The sequence below is a fragment of the Diceros bicornis genome, chromosome 40 (genome assembly GCF_020826845.1).
Source record: "Diceros bicornis minor isolate mBicDic1 chromosome 40, mDicBic1.mat.cur, whole genome shotgun sequence".
In the NCBI taxonomy this organism is placed as follows: domain Eukaryota; kingdom Metazoa; phylum Chordata; class Mammalia; order Perissodactyla; family Rhinocerotidae; genus Diceros; species Diceros bicornis.
In genome coordinates this window covers 4,359,536-4,378,261 of record NC_080779.1, presented here as the reverse complement: position 1 = coordinate 4,378,261, position 18,726 = coordinate 4,359,536, and the positions used below count along the sequence as shown (strand labels likewise).

Here is an 18,726-nt window from a genome sequence, read left to right as displayed (position 1 = left end):
CTGTCCCTCTGCCTGGCGGCCTGCCCTGCTCACTGAGCTCCTGCTCACACATCTGCCCTGGCTGCTCTAAGTGCGACCAGGGTGGGCGGGCTTCCCTGGAAGCTGCTGGACGGCTCAGCCCCACAGATGGGCCTCTCTCTCCAGTGCACCCAGCACTCGAAAGCACTACTTTAAAACTCACATTGTCCCTGGGCCTGGGGACTAAAGAGGTGCTCAGCAAACCACGGTGCCCTTCTTTTGTTACCTTCCCAAGCAGCTTGTCCCTTGTGTGTGTCTCTACATCTCTGTCTGTGGTCTTCTGAAACCACTTAGGTTGCGCAGATGACCATTGGCTGCTAATTGATCACTTGCTGGGTTCTGAATCAGAATCACTTTTTTGTCCCCATTTCAGACATACTGAATCAGAATCTTTGAGGGGTCCCTGTGTAGGCCCGTGTGCTCTCCTGAGGCAAGGCAAGGGTTAAGGTGAGACATCACATTGTGGAGATGAAGTAATTTTATTCATTTAATGAAAAAATATTGGGAGCTCACCAGGTTGTAGGTGTTTTGCAAAAACTTAAAAATATCCAAAACATCATAGAAACAGCAACATAATCAAATATTTGTGAGATACATTAATAGTTTAAAAAACACGCTTATATTTGCCATCTTAATAACTTGGTGAGGCAAACGGTTCCCAAGGGGCTGGACTCAGGGTGCAGAGCTGGCGTGCTGCGAGCTCAGGAGGGTTGACGGTGTGCGGAGCTGGGGAGGGCTTCCTCACTGGGCAGCAGTAGCCCCGCACGCATTTTGGGTGAAGACAGGAGATGAGGGCGCCTTTCTCTGCAGAGGCACCTCCTCCCGGGCAGGACTCGTGGGACATGGAGGCATTTTGTTCCCACAGTTCAGTCTGTTTTGGGTCCCCCAACAAGGCTGAAATGACTGGACCCTGGCCATTCAAACAGTCATAGGGGTGGAAAGTGACCCCTCCTCAGGAGAGGGAACTTTGAACCACAAGTGGAGACAGCAAACTGCTGGCGGGAAAGCTGTGTAGGAAAGCAGTGACCCCCCAATCTTGTGTAGGAAAACAGTGATCCCTGAAAACGTAACAGAGACATCACTCTCGGTATCTCACCAGGCTCATGAAGGTCCCTCATTTGGTCCTGGTCCCAGGAGGAACCCCAGGGAACATAAACTTCTAGCCCAGATCAACCCTAGCCTGTGTCCTCTAACCCTCTTATTCTCTTGTTGTCCCAGTGTTGCCCCATGACTAACCAGTGAGCCTTTTCCTGACACCCCACAGTGCCGTTAGCTGACTCTTAGCTGCGTCACACAGAGCAGGACTGCCAGCAGGGAGGTGCTTGGAACACCCGCACCCTCGTTCGTGGACCCCGTGTGCACTGTGGTTGCTAGGACGTGGAATTCCACAGCCGTCTGTTGGGACTGGATGCTTACGGCCTTAGCAGAGTTCTGTCGTGGACAGCAGACCTTTTGGAGAGGAGTTTCCAGCCATAATATCAGTGTTTGTCAAAGCCAAATTAAGAAAATGATCAGTGATATTTACTCATGCAGATCTGAGACAGGAAAATCAACTGTCACATCTACACGCCTCTTGCTACACATGCAGCCAGGCTGGACTTCACTGCAGACGTGCGAAGTGGCCCAGTGGCTTTATCTTCTCTCTCATGCACATCCCTCTAAGGCTCAGCCCGTGGTGCCGAGGCTTTCTGTCCCGTGGTGGCACCCTGCAAGAAAGCGTTTGTTGATCAACTCTGTCCTTTGCTCACGAGAAAGAGGGGCCCCCCACAGGGGCCGTGGGAGCTCTCATGCTGGCTGAGCTCGCTTCCTGCGGCGTCGTTCACCCCGAGCACTGAGTGCCTGCTGTCTTCCAGGCGAGGCGCTGGGGTCCTGCGGAGAACAACAAGGACACATCCTGGCCCCAGTGTTTCTGTTCCGGAGGGAGCAGAGGAGGGAATGGAAAGTCACCTCGCCCGTCTGGGGAAGAGGAGTAGGGCTGGTCAGGGGAAGCCTGGTGGGGAGCACGCTGGTGGGGAGCAAAGGCAGGTGGTGAAGGCCGGGACTCAGGGGTGGGCTCTGATGGCTGGGCCCAGAGGGCTGTGGCCCTTAGACACCCTTCATACCCTGCTGCGTCCTCCCACCTCTGTGCCCTCCCCTGTGGTCTCAGGTTAGGAGACAGTCCTCACGAGGAGCCAGACACACACCACCAGCTGTCTGGTGGCCTCAGGAGCCTCGGCTCCTTGGGGGACAGGGAAGCCCTGAGGCCACCTCTGAGCTGTGTGACGCCCCCTGGTGGCCAGATGACTGAAGCTCCCTAGGTGTGCCCCAAGCACCTCTTCCTCTGGGCAAACAGATAGGGCTGCCCTGAGCCCACCGCTCCCTACCAGGCCCAGGGCTCACTCAAGCCAGCCTTTCCTCATCGTGGGCGGTATTGAGGACGTCTGCTTCTGTCCTTTCTATCAGTATCAGTGCTAGGAGAAGAGAAAAACACATGGATTCATTCATACCAAAGTGTTGCTGACTCAGTCTAAGAGCTGCCCCGTCCCTAGACGTGAGGGAGGTTTCAGCACCACTCACTCCGCCAGTAGCTTCACTCATGCTGATGAGAAAGGCGGGAAGAAGAGACTTACCATCTATCCACCTCGGGCTCCGGCCAGCCCTGTGACCAAAGTAGATTCAGATGGTCTTCACTGACCCGGTGACTATCGTTTCAGACTTCCATGCACTGCCCGCATCTTACACTGTGTCCCCATATCCCCCCTGCCACCTAGCTTCCGTTGAACATTAGAAAACTAACTTCCAGTAAAGCCGTGAAAATGTCCAAATTCCAAGGCAAGCACATTGTTATAAAAGCACCTCTCTGTGTGTACACACTTTCTCCTTCACACACACACATCACTTATACACACACACAACGCACTCACACGTATGCAACTCTCATGCACACACACACATGGACCAGCCTCAAGTGGATGTGATTCTTTTCTCACCTGGAATTTTCCTAGAGTGTCAGTGGCAACATTTTAAGCATTTCCATGTGACCACCACAGGCCACTGCTGAGGGAGGCTGCAGTGGGGTGCCACTCACCGTGCTGCACAACATGCAGGGCAGGGAGAAGTGGCAGACGGGGTAGTCGGGGACCAGGCCAGTCAGGGACACTGCCTGGTCCTTACCTGGGTTGGTGTCACCGCCCCAGCCAAACTCTCAGTTATTATCTATTGAGGGCGTGCTCCTCATATAGCACGTCAGCCCCCATGACGTGAGCCTGAGGGAGGAGCTGCAGTGCCCTCTCTGAGAAGTCTGGGCCCTTTCCGAGCTGTGCTGGATTTCTCTTAGGACCCAGGCCGGGCAGGCAGGTTCCCCGTCCATTCCGCCTCTGAAAGGGGTCTGAGGACTGCATCTGGGGTTTTTGCACCTGCCGTCCAGCCCCAGCACTGCTACTCGCCTGCGTCATCTGCTGGAGTGGAAAGGCCTGGACCGACCTCCCAGACTTGGGCCTCTGTCTTCAGGAACAAGGATTCTCTGCCTGGATTTTATGTCAAGCCCAATTAATTGAATGCATCTAATTTTTTTAAAAGGCCGGTTTGGAAAAAAAAAGAGAGAGCCAAGAGAGTGCAGAATCTGGGACATCGGATGAAGACCTTGTGCTGGTCTCTGCCCGCAGGTGGCCATCTGAGCTGCTGTGGGAATCACCGTGGGAACTGGGCATGGGCTATGGACCTGCAGAGGGGTCTGGACATCCTGGGGGATGACTGTAGGGCAGATCCCGTCAGTTATTTCACTGTTCTGTGTGTGAGGCCCGTGGCCTGCCTGTTGTCACACCCCTTACAGCCCTTTCTCGTAAGGTAGGGAAGCCGCCCGCCTCTGGGTGAAAAGGTTGTACCAGGACATTTCCCAGTGAGGGAATTCAGGGCGGGAGGGGGAACTACCCTCACTCGGGGCTGCCCTCAGCTCTGGGCTGAGCGCTGCTCCCTGGCCTGCAATGGCCATTCTAGGGAATGGACAAGATGCACACCGGCACGTGTACACGCGTGCACGCGCGCACTCTGCAGGTTCCCTGTGTGTGATGAATCATTCTGTGCAGAGAGAAATTGACATGTGCTGCCCAGGGTGCCAGGACCCATGGCCTTTGGCTCTGGAACCCAGGGTCAGGGCAGCTCATCTCAGGAAGCCTAATGGAGAATTATTAGCCCCCAGCTGCAAAGTACACTTAGAAAAACTGGGTCAGGAGAAACCAAATTATGCTGACTGTTGCTTCCTCCGACAGAGCAAATGAAGTTGTCAGGCTGCAACATGGTCCTCTGATGGCGAGGGGCTGTGTTGTCAGGACCGCCCCCCGCAGCATCCTCTCCTGGGCAGGGTGCCTTCTGGCCTGCCCCAGGGTCTCCGGGGTCTGCTTTGGGCACTTCTGTCAGGTCTGGGGAAGGAAGGAAAACAAGAGTTGGAAAAGCTTTAAGTCTTGGCTTTGTTTTCTTCCTCTAACCAGCTTGACAAGATTCTGTTTCCAGTTTCCAGATGAGATTATCCTTCTCCCCTCTCACTAACAACAAGGGCATTTAGAAGCATTAACCCATTTGATTTCAATTTTGGGTGTCTCTCCAGAAAGAGAAGAAGAGTGGGCTGCTGAAACTTCTAGCTGGGGCATCCACCAAGAAGAAGTCTCGCTCCCCTCCGACCATCTCTCCGACCCACGACCCCCAGCTGGCAGTGGACGCCTCGCTCCAGGGTGCAGTGGGACCCGAAGTGTCCTCTGGGTCCATCCATGGTCGGGCAGGGTCCTGCCCCATAGAAAGTGAGATGCAGGGGGCGATGGGGATGGAGCCGCTGCACAGAAAGGCTGGCTCCTTGGATCTGAACTTCTCCTCATCCCCTTCCCGGCAAGCACCTCTCTCCATGGCCGCCATCTGGCCCGAGCCCAAGCCATTGCCCAGAGAGAGGTAAGCGAGAGGTGGGTGTGTCCTCTGGGTGTGGGTGTTCTCTCTCCGAAGTCTGGAGCCACTTTTGGGGAAGCGGGACAATGGGGATTTTCTGAAGATTAAATTTACCAGATATCCCTCACTATCTGCATCTACTCAGCTCCTGAGCTTGGAAAGTGAGCATTGGATAAAATGAGTTTGGAGGTAGATAGGAGCATATTTCGTGTTCTGAATCCGTGTGGGTCCTGAGCTTGGACCCACAGGAAGTTTGGCAGAACTGGTGGGGTACTGAGCCCAAAGAGCGAGGGAAGGGGCAGTGAGGGGACTTTGTCCCCTCAGTGCTGGGGGCACCCTGGAGTGGACCCCTGGGCTGAGTTCCTGTGGGCCTGTGTGCCCCATGCAAGGAACAGCTTTTGTTGAGGTGCAACCCACTCTGACATCTTAGAATCATAAAATATTATCCCAAATTGGCTTCCACGGTATATAGTCTGTTGAAATTGCCGATATTCATCTGTTTTTTCCTACCAAAACTAGCAATTTCATAGAGTTCAGGCTAGAGTTTTACAGATCAGGAATCAGTCCAGCCACGGCGATGTGGCCCACCTAGGCCTGGGGCTGTGGGACTGCGGGTGCTGGGGTTTCACAAGGGGTCAGAGGCTGGTACTTTGCTCGGTGGGTCGACCCGTTTGAGTTAGTCCTCAGGGAGCTTCAAGTAAGGGCCAGAAGGCACTGCAGAGAGAGGGGGCGGTGTCAGATTAGCACAGCTGGGGACATTTTCCTTCCTAAATTTCTTCTCGGTGGAATGCTGCTTAAATAGTAAAAAGGTGAGGGGCTGGCCCGGTGGCGCAGCAGTTAAGTGCGCGCGCTCCGCTGCGGCGGCCTGGGGTTCGCAGGTTCGGATCCCTGGCGCGCACCAACACACCGCTTGCTAAGCTGTGCTGTGGTGGCGTCCCATGTAAAGTAGAGGAAGATGGGCACGGATGTTGGCCCAGGGCCAGTCTTCCTCAAGAAAAAAGGGGAGGATTGGCATGGATGTTAGCTCAGGGCTAGTCCTCCTCACACACAAAAAAAAGAAAAACAAATAGTGAAAAGGTGAGCGGTCTCTCAAGGAGACAATCCTGGTGTTGCTGTGAGGACCCTTCCCCTGCTGGCCACACTGCCCACCGGCCAGCTCTTCCACGTGTCTCCCGGGCCTGGGACCTGAGAGGGCCACCGCTGTCCTGAGCGTCTGCTAGGTCCAGCGCCGTGTCCGGGCTTGCAGAGGCTCCATCTCAATCAGGTCGGACGCCTCCCCTGTCGAGGGCCAGGGAGGAAGGACTGCAGGCGCTGCAGGTCGCAGGGTGTGTCACACCACTCATCTCAGCCGTCATGGCATTGAGGCAGCCACAGACGACACAGAAACAGCGCGCGGGCGTCCAGTCAAACTCAACGTGTGGGCATGCAAATTTAAATTCCGTAAAATTTTCTTGTGTCATGGAAAAATTATTGTTCTTTTGATTTCTTTTTTTTTTTTTTAAGTAAAGATACTTGGGTTTTTGTTTTTTTTGTGTGTGTCAGGGAGATCAGCCCTGAGCTAACATCCATGCTAATCCTCCTCTTTTTACTGAGGAAGACCGGCTCTGAGCTAACATCTATTGCCAATCCTCCTCCTTTTTTTTCCCCCAAAGCCCCAGTAGATAGTTGTATGTCATAGTTGTACGTCCTTCTAGTTGCTGTATGTGGGATGCGGCCTCAGCATGGCCGGAGAAGTGGTGCGTCGGTGCGCGCCTGGGATCCGAACCGGGGCCGCCAGTAGTGGAGCGCACGCATTTAACCACTAAGCCACGGGGCCGGCACTTGATTTCTTTTTCAACCATTTAAAGTATAACAACATTCTTAGCTCTCAGACCACACAAGTTAGTTGCAGGCCACAGGGTGCCAAGCCCTGGTCCAGATGATGTCCTTGGAGCTGAGCTGATGGGGTGGCGTTGAGATCCAGGGTCACTGAGAGAACAAGTCTCTCTCCAGGGCGGTGGAGGGACACTGTGGGCCGGCACTTATGGATTTCTGATAAACGGGTCAAGTGTAAGTTTGTATTGACACCTGCTTTTAGAATACTAGCTAGCATTCATTGAGCTCTCTGCAGGGGTGATGCTCAGGACACTCAACAGTTGCTGTAGACACTGGCCATGACCATCCAGGATGGCCATGCCGTGCACGCAGCTTAGCATCTGCTAGCGTTTTCCCCACTGCCTTGTGTTATCTCAGCTAATCTTCCCAAGAACCCTGTGAATTCAGTGTCCTTGTTTTATAGATGAGGAAACTGAGGTTGAATAAAAGGCCAGGTGACTAGTTAGCTGCCAAGCCAGGGACTGAGCTGAGCCCTTTCCCTCAGGAGCAGGAACAGAGCCCGGGCTCTGCCTGCTGTGTGAGGGGCACGGTCAGCATCACCCATGTGCTTACCTGGTCCACAGAGGGATCCAGGGGTCTTCAGCTTGTAACCAGTACGAGCGTGTCACAGCCCTGCCAGCCTCTCAGTGTCAGCTTCTGGATCTGCCGCAGCGGAGCAGCAACACTGTCCATCTGAGGGGCACCTGTGGGCCCGACCCAGTCATGGCTGGACCCAATACAGTGAAGACCCGTCCCACAGCAAGTCCAGGGCCCCTAGAAGACTGGATTCCTACCACACACACAAACACACCACACACATAAGCACACACCACACCACACACACCACACACACCTACACACACACACACACTCTCTCTCTCTCTCTCTCTTCCTCCACTTCCCTTCCCAAGGGAGCCTCCCCCAACTTTGGGCAGCTCTTCCGTTTCAGAACCTTCTTCCTTCTATGGGACCACCCCCAACTGCCTATGATTTCTGAATGTGGATCCCTCTTCCCCAGTCACAGAGTTGGTGGCTCCTGAGAATGACAGACTTCTAGATATTTCTAAGCTGCTCCCATGTCTCCCCTAGCGTTCTGTCCTCCCCAGATCCCTCAACTTTCAAACTCCTCAGTAAAAGATCTTAAAAGACCCTGTTCTGAAAAACCATGGATGTCTATGATTCACTAGAAAATTCAGGGAATTACTCCCAACCTCTGAATATTTTGTCTAATTGGGAGGAATTATACCCAGAGATTCTTGGTGCCCTCCTTGTCCCCAGCACTCTACACAGCTCATTAGTGATGAGAGTTTTCAAAATACAGCCTGAAACCAAACGAATGTGTAATGAGCCCCACCATGCTGCTTCCCTTCCCCCAGTGCAGCCCGGGGGCTGCCTCCCGCCCGGGGGCCCAGGCAAGTGGAGCCAAGGATGTGGCAGTGGAGATGCTTCCTCTCCAGGTGGGGCGGCTCCAGATGGCACTGGGCTCAGGCTCTGCAGGCTGGGGAATAATACTCTCTTCACAGCTGAGGGGAGCAGCAGGGACAGGAATCCCTGCCCCGGAGGCCCCGTGTCTGTGGAGTGCTGCTGTGGGCACGACCACTTTGTGATGACGGGGTGGGAAATGGGTGAAGGGCAGGCGGGGGCTCAGATTCCAGGTTTCCAGCGCCAACATGCCAAGGGGGGGCCCTCTGCCCTGGCTCAGGCTGGGCTCCCGGTGGACCATGGTGCTGCTGCCTGTGTGTCTGGGCGCCTCCTGTGTACAGCCTTTCTCGGGTCTCACCATTTCTTCCGGAGGATTTGAGAAGACCAGGGGAGCAACTCTCCTAACTGCTCTGAGGAAGGAAGTTCAAGTTGAAGCGTGCTGTAGCGGGAGGCTGCCGAGGGGAGCCAACGTGGAGAAGGCCCCCAGCTGGGCTGGCCAGGCCTGCGCATCAGCTACCTGGAGGCCTGACTGCAGGGGACCTGCAGGAGCCAAGCCCACAGCCTGATGTGCAGACCCAGTGCAATTCCCATCCCTTCCTAGCCTAACACCTGGGCCGTCTACACGTACTCATGCCCTGTTGACAGTGTGCAGGGAGCCAAGTTTCTGGAAGTTGCTTGGGGAACTCGTAATAGGGGTGTAGTTATGGGATCGGCTAAAACTGTGTAATGCCCTGTCTCCCCAACAGGGATGTGCTGACCCTAGACAGGTCTGGCTGAATTCTTGAGCTAGCTGACCCCATCCTCTGGACGCCTGCCTCCTGGCTCCTTGGCAATAGTGCACAGTGGCTCTGAGCAGTAGGCACACTTGCCACTTATCAGCCATTTCACCCCGAACAAGTGCCTTCGTTTCTTTGAGTCCCAGTTCCCCCATATGTAAAATGGGGATGATAATACCTACCTGATAGTTATAATATTGTAAAACACTTAGATTAATACCTAGGAAATTATGAATGCATAATAAATAAAAACAACAACAGCAATAACAATAATAATACATGAAATGATGTATATAATAATATTATCCGATATGACGTCTACACTAATAATAAGATGATGATGATGATGCCTCCAGTGCTGCCTGGCACAGCCTCTTCCCCTGTTGATCCACACAGTCTTTTTGTCCCATATGTTCACACATCAATCTGTCCAGCCTCACCTATTGCTGACCTAAAAGTTGTTTGGCTTTGTTAGGATTTAAAAGATTTTTGTTTTGATGTATTATGTGTCTTGTTAGGCAGAATAATGACTCCAAAAGACGTCTAGGCCATAATATCAAACACTGTGACTATGTACCCTGCATGGCAGAGAGGAATTAAGGTTGCAGATGGAATGAAGGTTGCTAACCAGCTGACTCTAAAATAGATTATCCCAGAGTATCTGGGCAGGCCCAGCGTGACCACAAGAGTCCTTATAAGTAGGAGAAGGAGGCCAAAGAGAAGGTCCAAGCGATGCCTTGTGAGGACTCAGCCGCCCTCGCTGTCTTTGAAGATGAGGAAGAGGCCTCCAGCGCAGGAATGAGGGCAGCTTCTGGGAGCTGGAAAAGGCAAGGGAACGCCTGCTCCCCTCGAGCCTCCAGGAGGAAGGCAGCCCCGCCGAGACCATGATGTTAGCCCTGTCTGACTGTGTTGGACGTTTGACTTGAAGAACTGCAGGATGAGAAGTTTGTGTTGTCTTAGGCCCAGAGTCTGGAGAAATTTGTTACAGCAGCAATTGGCAACTGACACTTGTGTTGATATTAGAGTTCAGTGTCCAGGGTGTAGACGTGTCGTTTTCATCTCCATGTTCCTAGCGGGACACTTCTCTGTGATCACATTCCACCTACTCGGAGACCACTCATCCTCAGCTGTGCTGCAGCAAGAGCTCTGAAGCCCACCGCCCGGAGGGTCCCCTTGTGACCCCGTTGTCAGGGAGGGGAGCAGACACCACGGGAGGAGAACGCTCCAGACCTCACACATAAAGCGTCTTGCAGTGTGCAGTGGTAAGAATTCACTCTGATGTTGAGCCTTTTGCTCCCCCGTGTCTTATGTCTGACAATCAGCTATGGTTGACATACCCTTAACTCTGCAGAGGAGAGGCTCTTACTGATTTATGACAGCACAATCATGACGCAGGAGCAGCTGCTGTCCTTAACTGTTCATTTGGCCCTTTGTGCCCATAACAGGGAGTATCAATTACTTCATGCAGCAGGAAGAATAGCTCAGAGTCTTGGAATGATCTGGACAGAAACGCTAAATGCTCATCTCATATGCCTTCAGCCCCCATCATCCATCTGGGCTCATTAAATCATTGAATTGCTCAGAAGTACCAAATTACCTTTTTTCCCCCTAACAAATTACATTTTTAAAGTTGCTTGTTTGTTTCACATCTGGCAGTTGAGGCAAAAGCCAAAACTTGTGTTCGGAGTCTGAGAAATCCTCTCACTCTTTGCCTGAGAGCTGAGAGCTGAGAGCTGAGAGACGGAGGCAGGTGTCTGGAGAGGAGTGGAGGAGGCAGAAAGCCACATAGGACCGGCGCTGGTCTTCGTGGCGGCACACACAGCCTGAGTGTGGGGGTGTGGGAACGGCGCAGTCTGAGTGCTGGCTGATGTCACTGACCACTGCTGCATCCTGGCGGCCATCTGTCCTCCTCCGGGGAGTGGCCGGCAGGCAGCTGTTTGCAGAGTTGCTGGGCTGGGAGGAGGGTGGGAGTTAGGCTTTCCTCCCTCTCCTCCACACCCTGAACGCCAGCATCTGGCCCCAGGGATGGCAGTGGAGACTGGCCCAACCCTCCTGCACCTGTGGCCATTCCAGGACACTTAGAGCGCCTGGCCAGCCATGCTTCCTCGGCAGCAGGATGCCTGCACACCTGCCAGGTTGGCCTCAGGAGCCGCCTTCCTCTCTGCCCTGCTCTCACCACCTGGGGCACGTGGGGCTGGGAGCTTGCCAGGGCTGGGCCTGGTCTTTTCCACCTGTGCGTCATCCGAGCCCCAGTGCCAGCCCCAGCTGCCCCAAACCACGGCTTCCCTGTCCTGACCTAGCCAGGCGGTGCCACAGGCTGTGTGAGCACGTGGGGCTGAGGAAGGGTGACGTCCTCCTCAGCGCCTTGATTCTCAGACAGCAGCATGCAGACGTTTGCCTGAGGATTTGTGGAAAATCCACATTCCTGGCCCCTTTCCACCAGAGCCTCTCAAGTAGGTCCAGGATGGAGCCCAGGAATCTGACCCAGGGTCCTGAAAGCCCATGGGCCACAATTTGAGAAATGCTGTCTTAGGAGCTCTTTTGTTTTACAATGAATGTCCTAGTTTCTTAAAGACCAGAATATACTGGGTCAAACATAGAGCCCCTTGAGGACCCTCAGGGCAGCCAGCTGCCACGACACCTGGATGATCTCCTTCAGGGGCCATTTGTGTGGCTGTGGCCGACGAGCGAGTCGGGGACCAGGGGCAAGCTTTCACAGCCAGCTGGCAGCCCACAGAAGACTGAGGGTACAGGATTCTCCCACCTTCCCCCACCCAGCTAGTGGGCCAGGACCATGGCCTGGGCACTGCCCGGGAGGAGGGGACAGCAGGGCCTCCTTAGGGTGGCCCTCTAACAGAGGTCAGGCCACCGCTGCCCATGCAATTTGTCAGGATCCTTCTCTCCATTGGGGGCTTTCGGTAGCCCTCTTCATAGGAAGGGAAAGCTGGAAGGGCCCAGAGCCAGGAGACTGCTAGGCAGGGCCGGGCGGAGAAGAATGGGGAGTGTGTAATCTGTGTAACTGCCCACTCGGGGGATGCCACCTTGGGGTTTGCAAGACTCAAGAAGAGGATCTGGGGTCCTGTGAGTTGGGCAGGTACCACTACACAGGAGCTGCAGCTGCAGGCCTGAGGGCAGGGACAGCCGAGGGACAGGCCTCAGCCCCTAAGCAGAGGAGCTGCAGGACAGGCAGCCCCGTGAACTGCTCTCCCCATCCAGCCCACTGCACACACCTCAACTCCTGTTATCTGCCATTGCCCACAGGAGGGGTGGCAGCGGACTGATAACTGAGGAGCAAGAAGCAATGGCCTTCTGGGGCCTGGGTCATCAGTGAACATGAGACAAGTTTATTGGGAGGTTTATGGTGGAGCCCTGCCCACTGCCCAGCCTCCCCCTCCTCCCAGCAGCAGAGCTCCTGGCCCCCAGCTGGCACTCATCCGGTTGCTGCTGCCTCTGCTCCTCTGACCCCCCAGCAGCTCTACCCTTCACCTAGCAGCTCCCCTTCCAGGCCTCCAGCCTGCCCTCCAGCACATGCTAACAGTGAACTGACTGGACAGCTCTTCGCTGAACTGCTGCTGTGTGCTGGGCCTGCTCTCGGCACTGAGCGCACAGCAGGGAGCCAGGGCCAGAGTTCCTGCCATCATCACCAGGCTTGCCTGCCAGGGGGAGAGACCTACAGTAAGTGCAGTAAGTAGGTAATGGCAGGGCCTGCGAAGGTGGGAGTGCTCTAGGGACAGGGAGGGAAGGGGCAGGCTTGAGGTGGCTGTGACAGGGAAGAGCTTTCAGGGCAGAGGGAACAGCCAGCACAGGAGCCCTGAGGTGGGCATCCTGGGCCACAGCTGGGGGAGGTCGCAGAGCACCGACGTGCTCAGAGGGCGATGGGAACACAGAAGCCGTTTCCCAACTTTGGCTTCTACTCTGAGAGATGGGAAACCATTGGAACGTTCTAAGCAGAGGAGGGCCATGATCTCTGCCTGTGTTTTCACTTGTACAGCTGCGGAGTGGAGAGCAGGCTGAAGAGGAGTAAGGGTAAAGCAGGGAGCCCAAGTGGGGCAAGTGCCAGGACCCTGGAGGACCCATGAGAGACGAGTGATGAGGAGACTGTGATGGGGAGATGCGTGATGGGGAGGTGCGTGATGGGGAGACGCGTGATGGGAGACCTGTGATGGGGAGACCATGATTGGGAGACCATGATGGGGAGACCAATGATGGGGAGACCGTGCTGGGGATATCCGTGATCGGGAGTCCGTGATGGGGAGACTGTGGTGGGGAGACCGTGATGGGGAGAAGCGTGATGGGGAGGCTGTGATGGGGAGACCTGCGATGGGGAGACACGTGATGGGGAGACTGTGGTGGGGAGACGCGTGATGGGGAGGCTGTGATCGGGAGACCGTGATGAGGAGGCCGTGGTGGGGAGATGTGTGATCGGGAGGCCGTGATCGGGAGACCGTGATGGGGAGGCCATAGTGGGGAGATGCTTGATGGGGAGACCGTGATGGCGAGGCTGTGATGGGGAGACCATGATGGGGATATCCGTGATGGCGAGACCGTGATGGGGAGGCCGTGATGGGGAGGCTGTGATGGGGAGACCGTGATGGGGAGGCCGTGATGGGGAGACGTGTGATGGGGAGGCCGTGATGGGGAGACGTGTGATGGGGAGACCGTGATGGGGAGGCCGTGATGGGGAGACGTGTGATGGGGAGACCGTGATGGGGAGGCCGTGATGGGGAGACCGTGATGGGGAGGCCGTGATGGGGAGGCTGTGATGGGGAGACCGTGATGGGGAGACCGTGATGGGGAGGCCGTGATGGGGATATCCATGATACGGAGACCGTGATGGGGAGACTGTGGTGAGGTTGCGGGGGAATGTGTCTGAGAATGGTTGGGTGTGTGTTGTCCCAGGCAGCCCTCGGAGACGTTGTCCAGTCAGTCGGGGAGCAGCGGTCAGTCGGGGAGCAGTTATGGAGCACCTTGGCCCTGCCGGCCAACCCGCCCAGCGCCGCCTCAGCCCATGGGTGTCTGTAGCAACTTGGAGCTAGGGGTTTTCAGGGAGTGAGAGCACCTACACCCGGCCTCCCACAAAACCCATCCACATTTAGATTTGCTCCAGAGCCCCAGCTCACCTGTGCCCAGCAGGGTGGCAGTGTCCGTGCTCCCTGCATGCCGCAGGGTGGAGGGTGCAGGGCCCAGGCAGCTGTTGGGCACACGTGCCCCTGCGGTTCCCTGAGGGCCAGGGGAGGCACGTGGGCTGGAGTGGTGGGTGGGCGATTCCTGTCAGGCCGGGCAGAGTGAGGGACTCGGCACCAGGGGGCTGCGCGGATTTGCCCCTGGTGGTGATTCAGAAGAAGGCTGGTCTTCCGTGAGAGCGCAGCTTCTCTTTCTAGCTGCCTGCTCCTCCCTCGAGGCCTCCTCTGGGGGATGGGGGCCCTGGGTGGCGTGTCGGGCCTGCCCTGTGCTGACCCGAGGGCTCTGGATCCTTGACAAGGTGCTGACCAAAGGGTCAGACCCTTGTCTCAGATCTGGGGAGCTTTTGGGGGCCGCGCCTGGCGCCTGCCCACCCCGTGGACCTGCTGCGGCCCAGAGGGGCCCTCAGGGGGTCTGTGCTTGGTGGGAGGCCAGGCCTGCAGCACCCCCTCTAAGCACCTAGCAGGTAGAGGCGTCCCCGGGGGAGGATTCCTGTCTCTGGGCGAATTATATGTCACATTGATCTGAAAACGGGACTCTCCTGAGGCCTCGGAGGCTGCAGGGAAGGCCCAGGTTTTGCAGGAAGGAGATGGATGACAACTCGGGCCTCATTTGTGATGTGCCTTCAGCCGTTCAGGCGCTATGGCCACAACAACAGGTGACTTTTGCAGCACATTTAAAAGAGTGACCATTTACCAACATTGTTCAAAACACCTTCACACATCATGTGGGACCACCGCCCCAGAGGTGTCCTCACTTGCTTGCTCTTCAGACAGAGACATTGACACTCATGAGGACAGCCGGCCCAGGATCATGCAGCCAGGACGGGACAGAGCCGAGGACACAGCAGTGTCCTGCCCTTACCCACTGCCTGCCAGGACTGAAGCGGCCACCCCTGCCCCTGGGCCGGAGGGAGGATGAGACCCACATGGAGGGGCTGCTTCGTGGGCAGAAACATTCCAGCTGCATAGATTGGTATCCAAAAGGACACCAAGGGGAAGAATTATTTTTAAAAAATTAAAATGTTTTGGAAAAATTAAAAGTAAAGATAAGTAGAATTTTTTTTAAAGTGGGAAAAGTAGCCCCGAATTACAACAGTTTACATCAGAAGGAAAAGGAAAAGAAGTGCACAGAGAGGCGGCCTGGGCGGGAGGCGGGCCTGTCTGGGTCGGGCTCACCCACCGTGCCGTGTGTCCCCCCAGGTACCGCGTGGTGGTCTCATACCCACCCCAGAGCGAGGCGGAGATCGAGCTGAAGGAAGGTGACATCGTCTTTGTGCACAAGAAGCGCGAGGACGGCTGGTACAAGGGGACACTGCAGAGGACCGGCCGCACCGGCCTCTTCCCGGGCAGCTTTGTGGAGAGCTTCTGAGGACGCGTTCCCGCACAGCTCACAGGGATGCAGACCCCCGGGAAGCCCCGGGCACGAGGAGAGGGAGCCACGGTGCCCCAGGGTCCCAGGTCCCTTCTCAGGCGCCTGGTGGGGCCCCCTGGGTGGGGTCGGAGCCTGAGGTGTGAAGGGTGTGCTTTTGCCCCAGACCCCTGACTGAGCACACCCTGGGGTCGCTCACCCACGAAATGCCTCCTCTGTGTAAACTATAAAGAGATGTCGGAACAGGGAAGACGATACTGATGTGGCTGATGGCCCTGTGGAGCTGCTGTGTTCTCGTCGCCGCCTGTGCCGGCCTGGAAGCTGCGGACCGGCTGTGGGGCGGGGGGCCCAGAGAGCCTGGAGAATGTCTTTGCCGGCTGCCCCGGGCTTCACGTGGGGTCACGTTGCTCCATCACCTCTCTATATACCTCAGTCACATGCCGCCTGGCTCCTCAGCCAAGGGTGTTCCTGGCCCAGGGGCCTTCACCAGCCGAAGTCCTGGGAAAGCACCCCCCTCCACGCCTCCTGTTGGGTCTGGATCCCACAGGCTTTGTCTCCTGCCAGTATTATAAGCAGCATTTGTGTTTTGCCACCACGGTCCCTTTGCATTGCTTCTTTCTTACGTCTTTTTAATGTATAACTGTTAGACTTCATATATTTCTAATAGGTCATACATTCCCTATTTTTCACACATCTGGTGCTGTCTTTTTGTAAAACTAGTAATGACTTGGTTGAGCTTGAAAGAAAAAAATGTGTGAGGAGACATCAAATGGGCAGAATTTTTATATGTACCATGTGCATTTGGGAGAGCTCTGAAGGCCCACGTCCTCGCCATCACAATGTTGGCTACCACTCCGTGGGATAAGAGGGAATCCATTTAGGTGATTGGAGAAAGTTTGGCAAAAGCCAATTTCTTTAAACCTTACCAAAGCCCCATCCTCTGTCTAAGCAGTGATAATTATTATTCAAGAACTGGAAACATTTTGAGGAAAGGTCACTATAATTACCTTTTGTGTGGCAGTAAAAGAACATGAAGGTTGACACCAGCCCAGGAAGGCAGAATTTTCCTTTTATTGCTTTGGAGAGAATGACTACAATTAGCATTGTCAAAATATGATTTCTCACTATTGAGATGTACAGTTTTTACCACAGTTCAGATTTGTTGCCTTGTGAAGGTTTTGTCTTTTTTTTTTTTTTTCTTGGTTTTTTTTTAGTAAATAACTCGTCCTCTGTCAGACAGTGCCAACCTTGGTCTCAATACTAGAGATACAGTGAGGTTAACAAAGGATTTGAGGCATTGCTGCAGACTCACAGGACCCGGGGAGGCGGGGAGGAGAGGGGGCAGCTCTGGTCCCCGGACCTCCCCGACGTGGAGTCCATGAAGTGAGTCCATGAGTCCAGCAGCTTTGCGTCCCAGGTCTGATGGGAGGAGCTCTGTCTCGAGGGAGCTTATTCTCAGAGATGCACACCTTAGGAATGCATTCCTATCCGTTCAGAGTCACAATTCATCAATCTGCTCTTTCTATATTTTTACAAAACCCCTCAGGTTTAAATAGGCTGAATAAATTAGCATTTGGTAACATAGAATTTCGCTGGTTTCTAGGGATTCAACAAAATCCAGAAACCCATCCCCTTGCCTGGCATGATGCATTTGAAATACAGAACACTTATTTTCAGAGTCTCTATTTTGGAATGTGACTTGGCTGTTTGTCACTGCCAGGTGGCTACGGTGCTGCTGGGATCGTGCCTAGAGAAAGCTTCTTTTTCTCTCTCCAGATGATAATCGATTTAATAGACTTGACAAATTTTTTCTGAATCAAATTTTTTAAAAGTCCAGTTTAAACGTAAGGAGGCCTGTGCGCTGAGTAAATGACAAGCAGAGGCCATGCGTTGGCCATCAGTTGCCAGATTAGCTGCCTACCACGCACGAAAATCATGTGCATGTTTCAAGTCATGTCATCACCAAAAACACGCATGGATTAACATGCTGAGGGAGACACATGTTCTCCAGTGAAACCAGAACTGACTGAAATCCCCAGATATAAGGAAAGTCATTTTATTCTCAACAACGGCAGTTACCAAGCAACAGAGCAGACTAATTTGGATCTTCTTTCCTCTCTCGCCGCCCACATGATGCTTGTGGTAGGTAGGAATTGCTGAACAGCCCAGTGACTGGGGCAGGCGGCGGCCCCCCGGGGCCTAGCACCCCCTTACAGCAGAGAGCTGGGGCAAGTAACCAGCTGTCTCTGTGAGGTATTAGCTGGCCCTCTTGTGGCAGAGTCAGGGACAAGCGTGTACTGCCTTGGGAAGGAAAGCAATGCCATAGGCCTGCCAGCACGAGGGCATCCTTTCAGGCAGGGCTCCCAGAGAGCAGGGACATGCAGGACCAGCCCCTGTGCTTTGGGCTGTTTTCAAACACGTTCATTCAGACCCATCAGCCTTCATGACCATTTAACCCCCAGACGAGAGCAGGAGCAGAATCAGACCCTTCCTTCGGGCCGTCTTGCCTGGAAGAACACACTCTTTGGGCTACTAAGATGAAACCAACACTTGTCTGAAACCCTCACATTCCATCCTGGGCCAGGGACTTACACATCTTGGTTGTGCAGTGGCATTTGCAAACCAAGGTGACTTGCTTTGAGAAGTGCAGTAGAGTCCACAGTCCACTGAATGAGGTCAGTCGGTGGACACTGAGGGGACAGGGACATTCAGGCCACCAAAAGGCCACAGGAGTGCAGTGGGGAGACAGCAGACAAGCCCTTCCCCAGCAGCCTCATGGTGTGAATGCCAGGCTCCAGTGCCCAGACACGCTCAGCTACTGGCTGGGAAATTCTATGTACTTTGCACAGTACGCAGAGACACACACACACCCCCCGCAGTGTTTTGGTTATACACAAATGTCAGTGTGTGATGTTGGAAGAATTGACAGTGATGATGAACTATGATGCCCGTGTTTCTGAGTCCTTAAATAAAAATGAACGTGCAGAGGTCCTGCGTCTGGATGGCGGGAGCAGTGAGAGGGGGCAGAGGCTGGGGCGCCTGGGCAGAAACACCTGGCTGGGTAGGAGCAGAACCAGGCAGGCACCATCCTGTGTCCCTGTGGCCAGCCTGTTGGCTCAGACAGCTGCCAAGTCAGAGTGCTTCCATGTGGGGGACACAGGGTCTGTATCGGGGGGTGGGCTGCAGAGGAGAC

General features: G+C 54.7%; 1 protein-coding gene across 1 annotated transcript in view; it reads left to right on the top strand.

Annotated features, from left to right (window-relative positions):
- Positions 1–18,476, top strand: part of SH3RF3 (SH3 domain containing ring finger 3) — a 388,315-nt gene extending 369,839 nt beyond the window's left edge. Inside the window, 2 exon segments of the mRNA XM_058534325.1 lie at positions 4,601–4,935; positions 15,365–18,476. Of these exon segments, the coding sequence (XP_058390308.1) occupies positions 4,601–4,935; positions 15,365–15,533 (504 nt within the window). The 3' untranslated portion in view covers positions 15,534–18,476.
- The last annotated feature ends 250 nt before the right edge of the window (positions 18,477–18,726 follow it).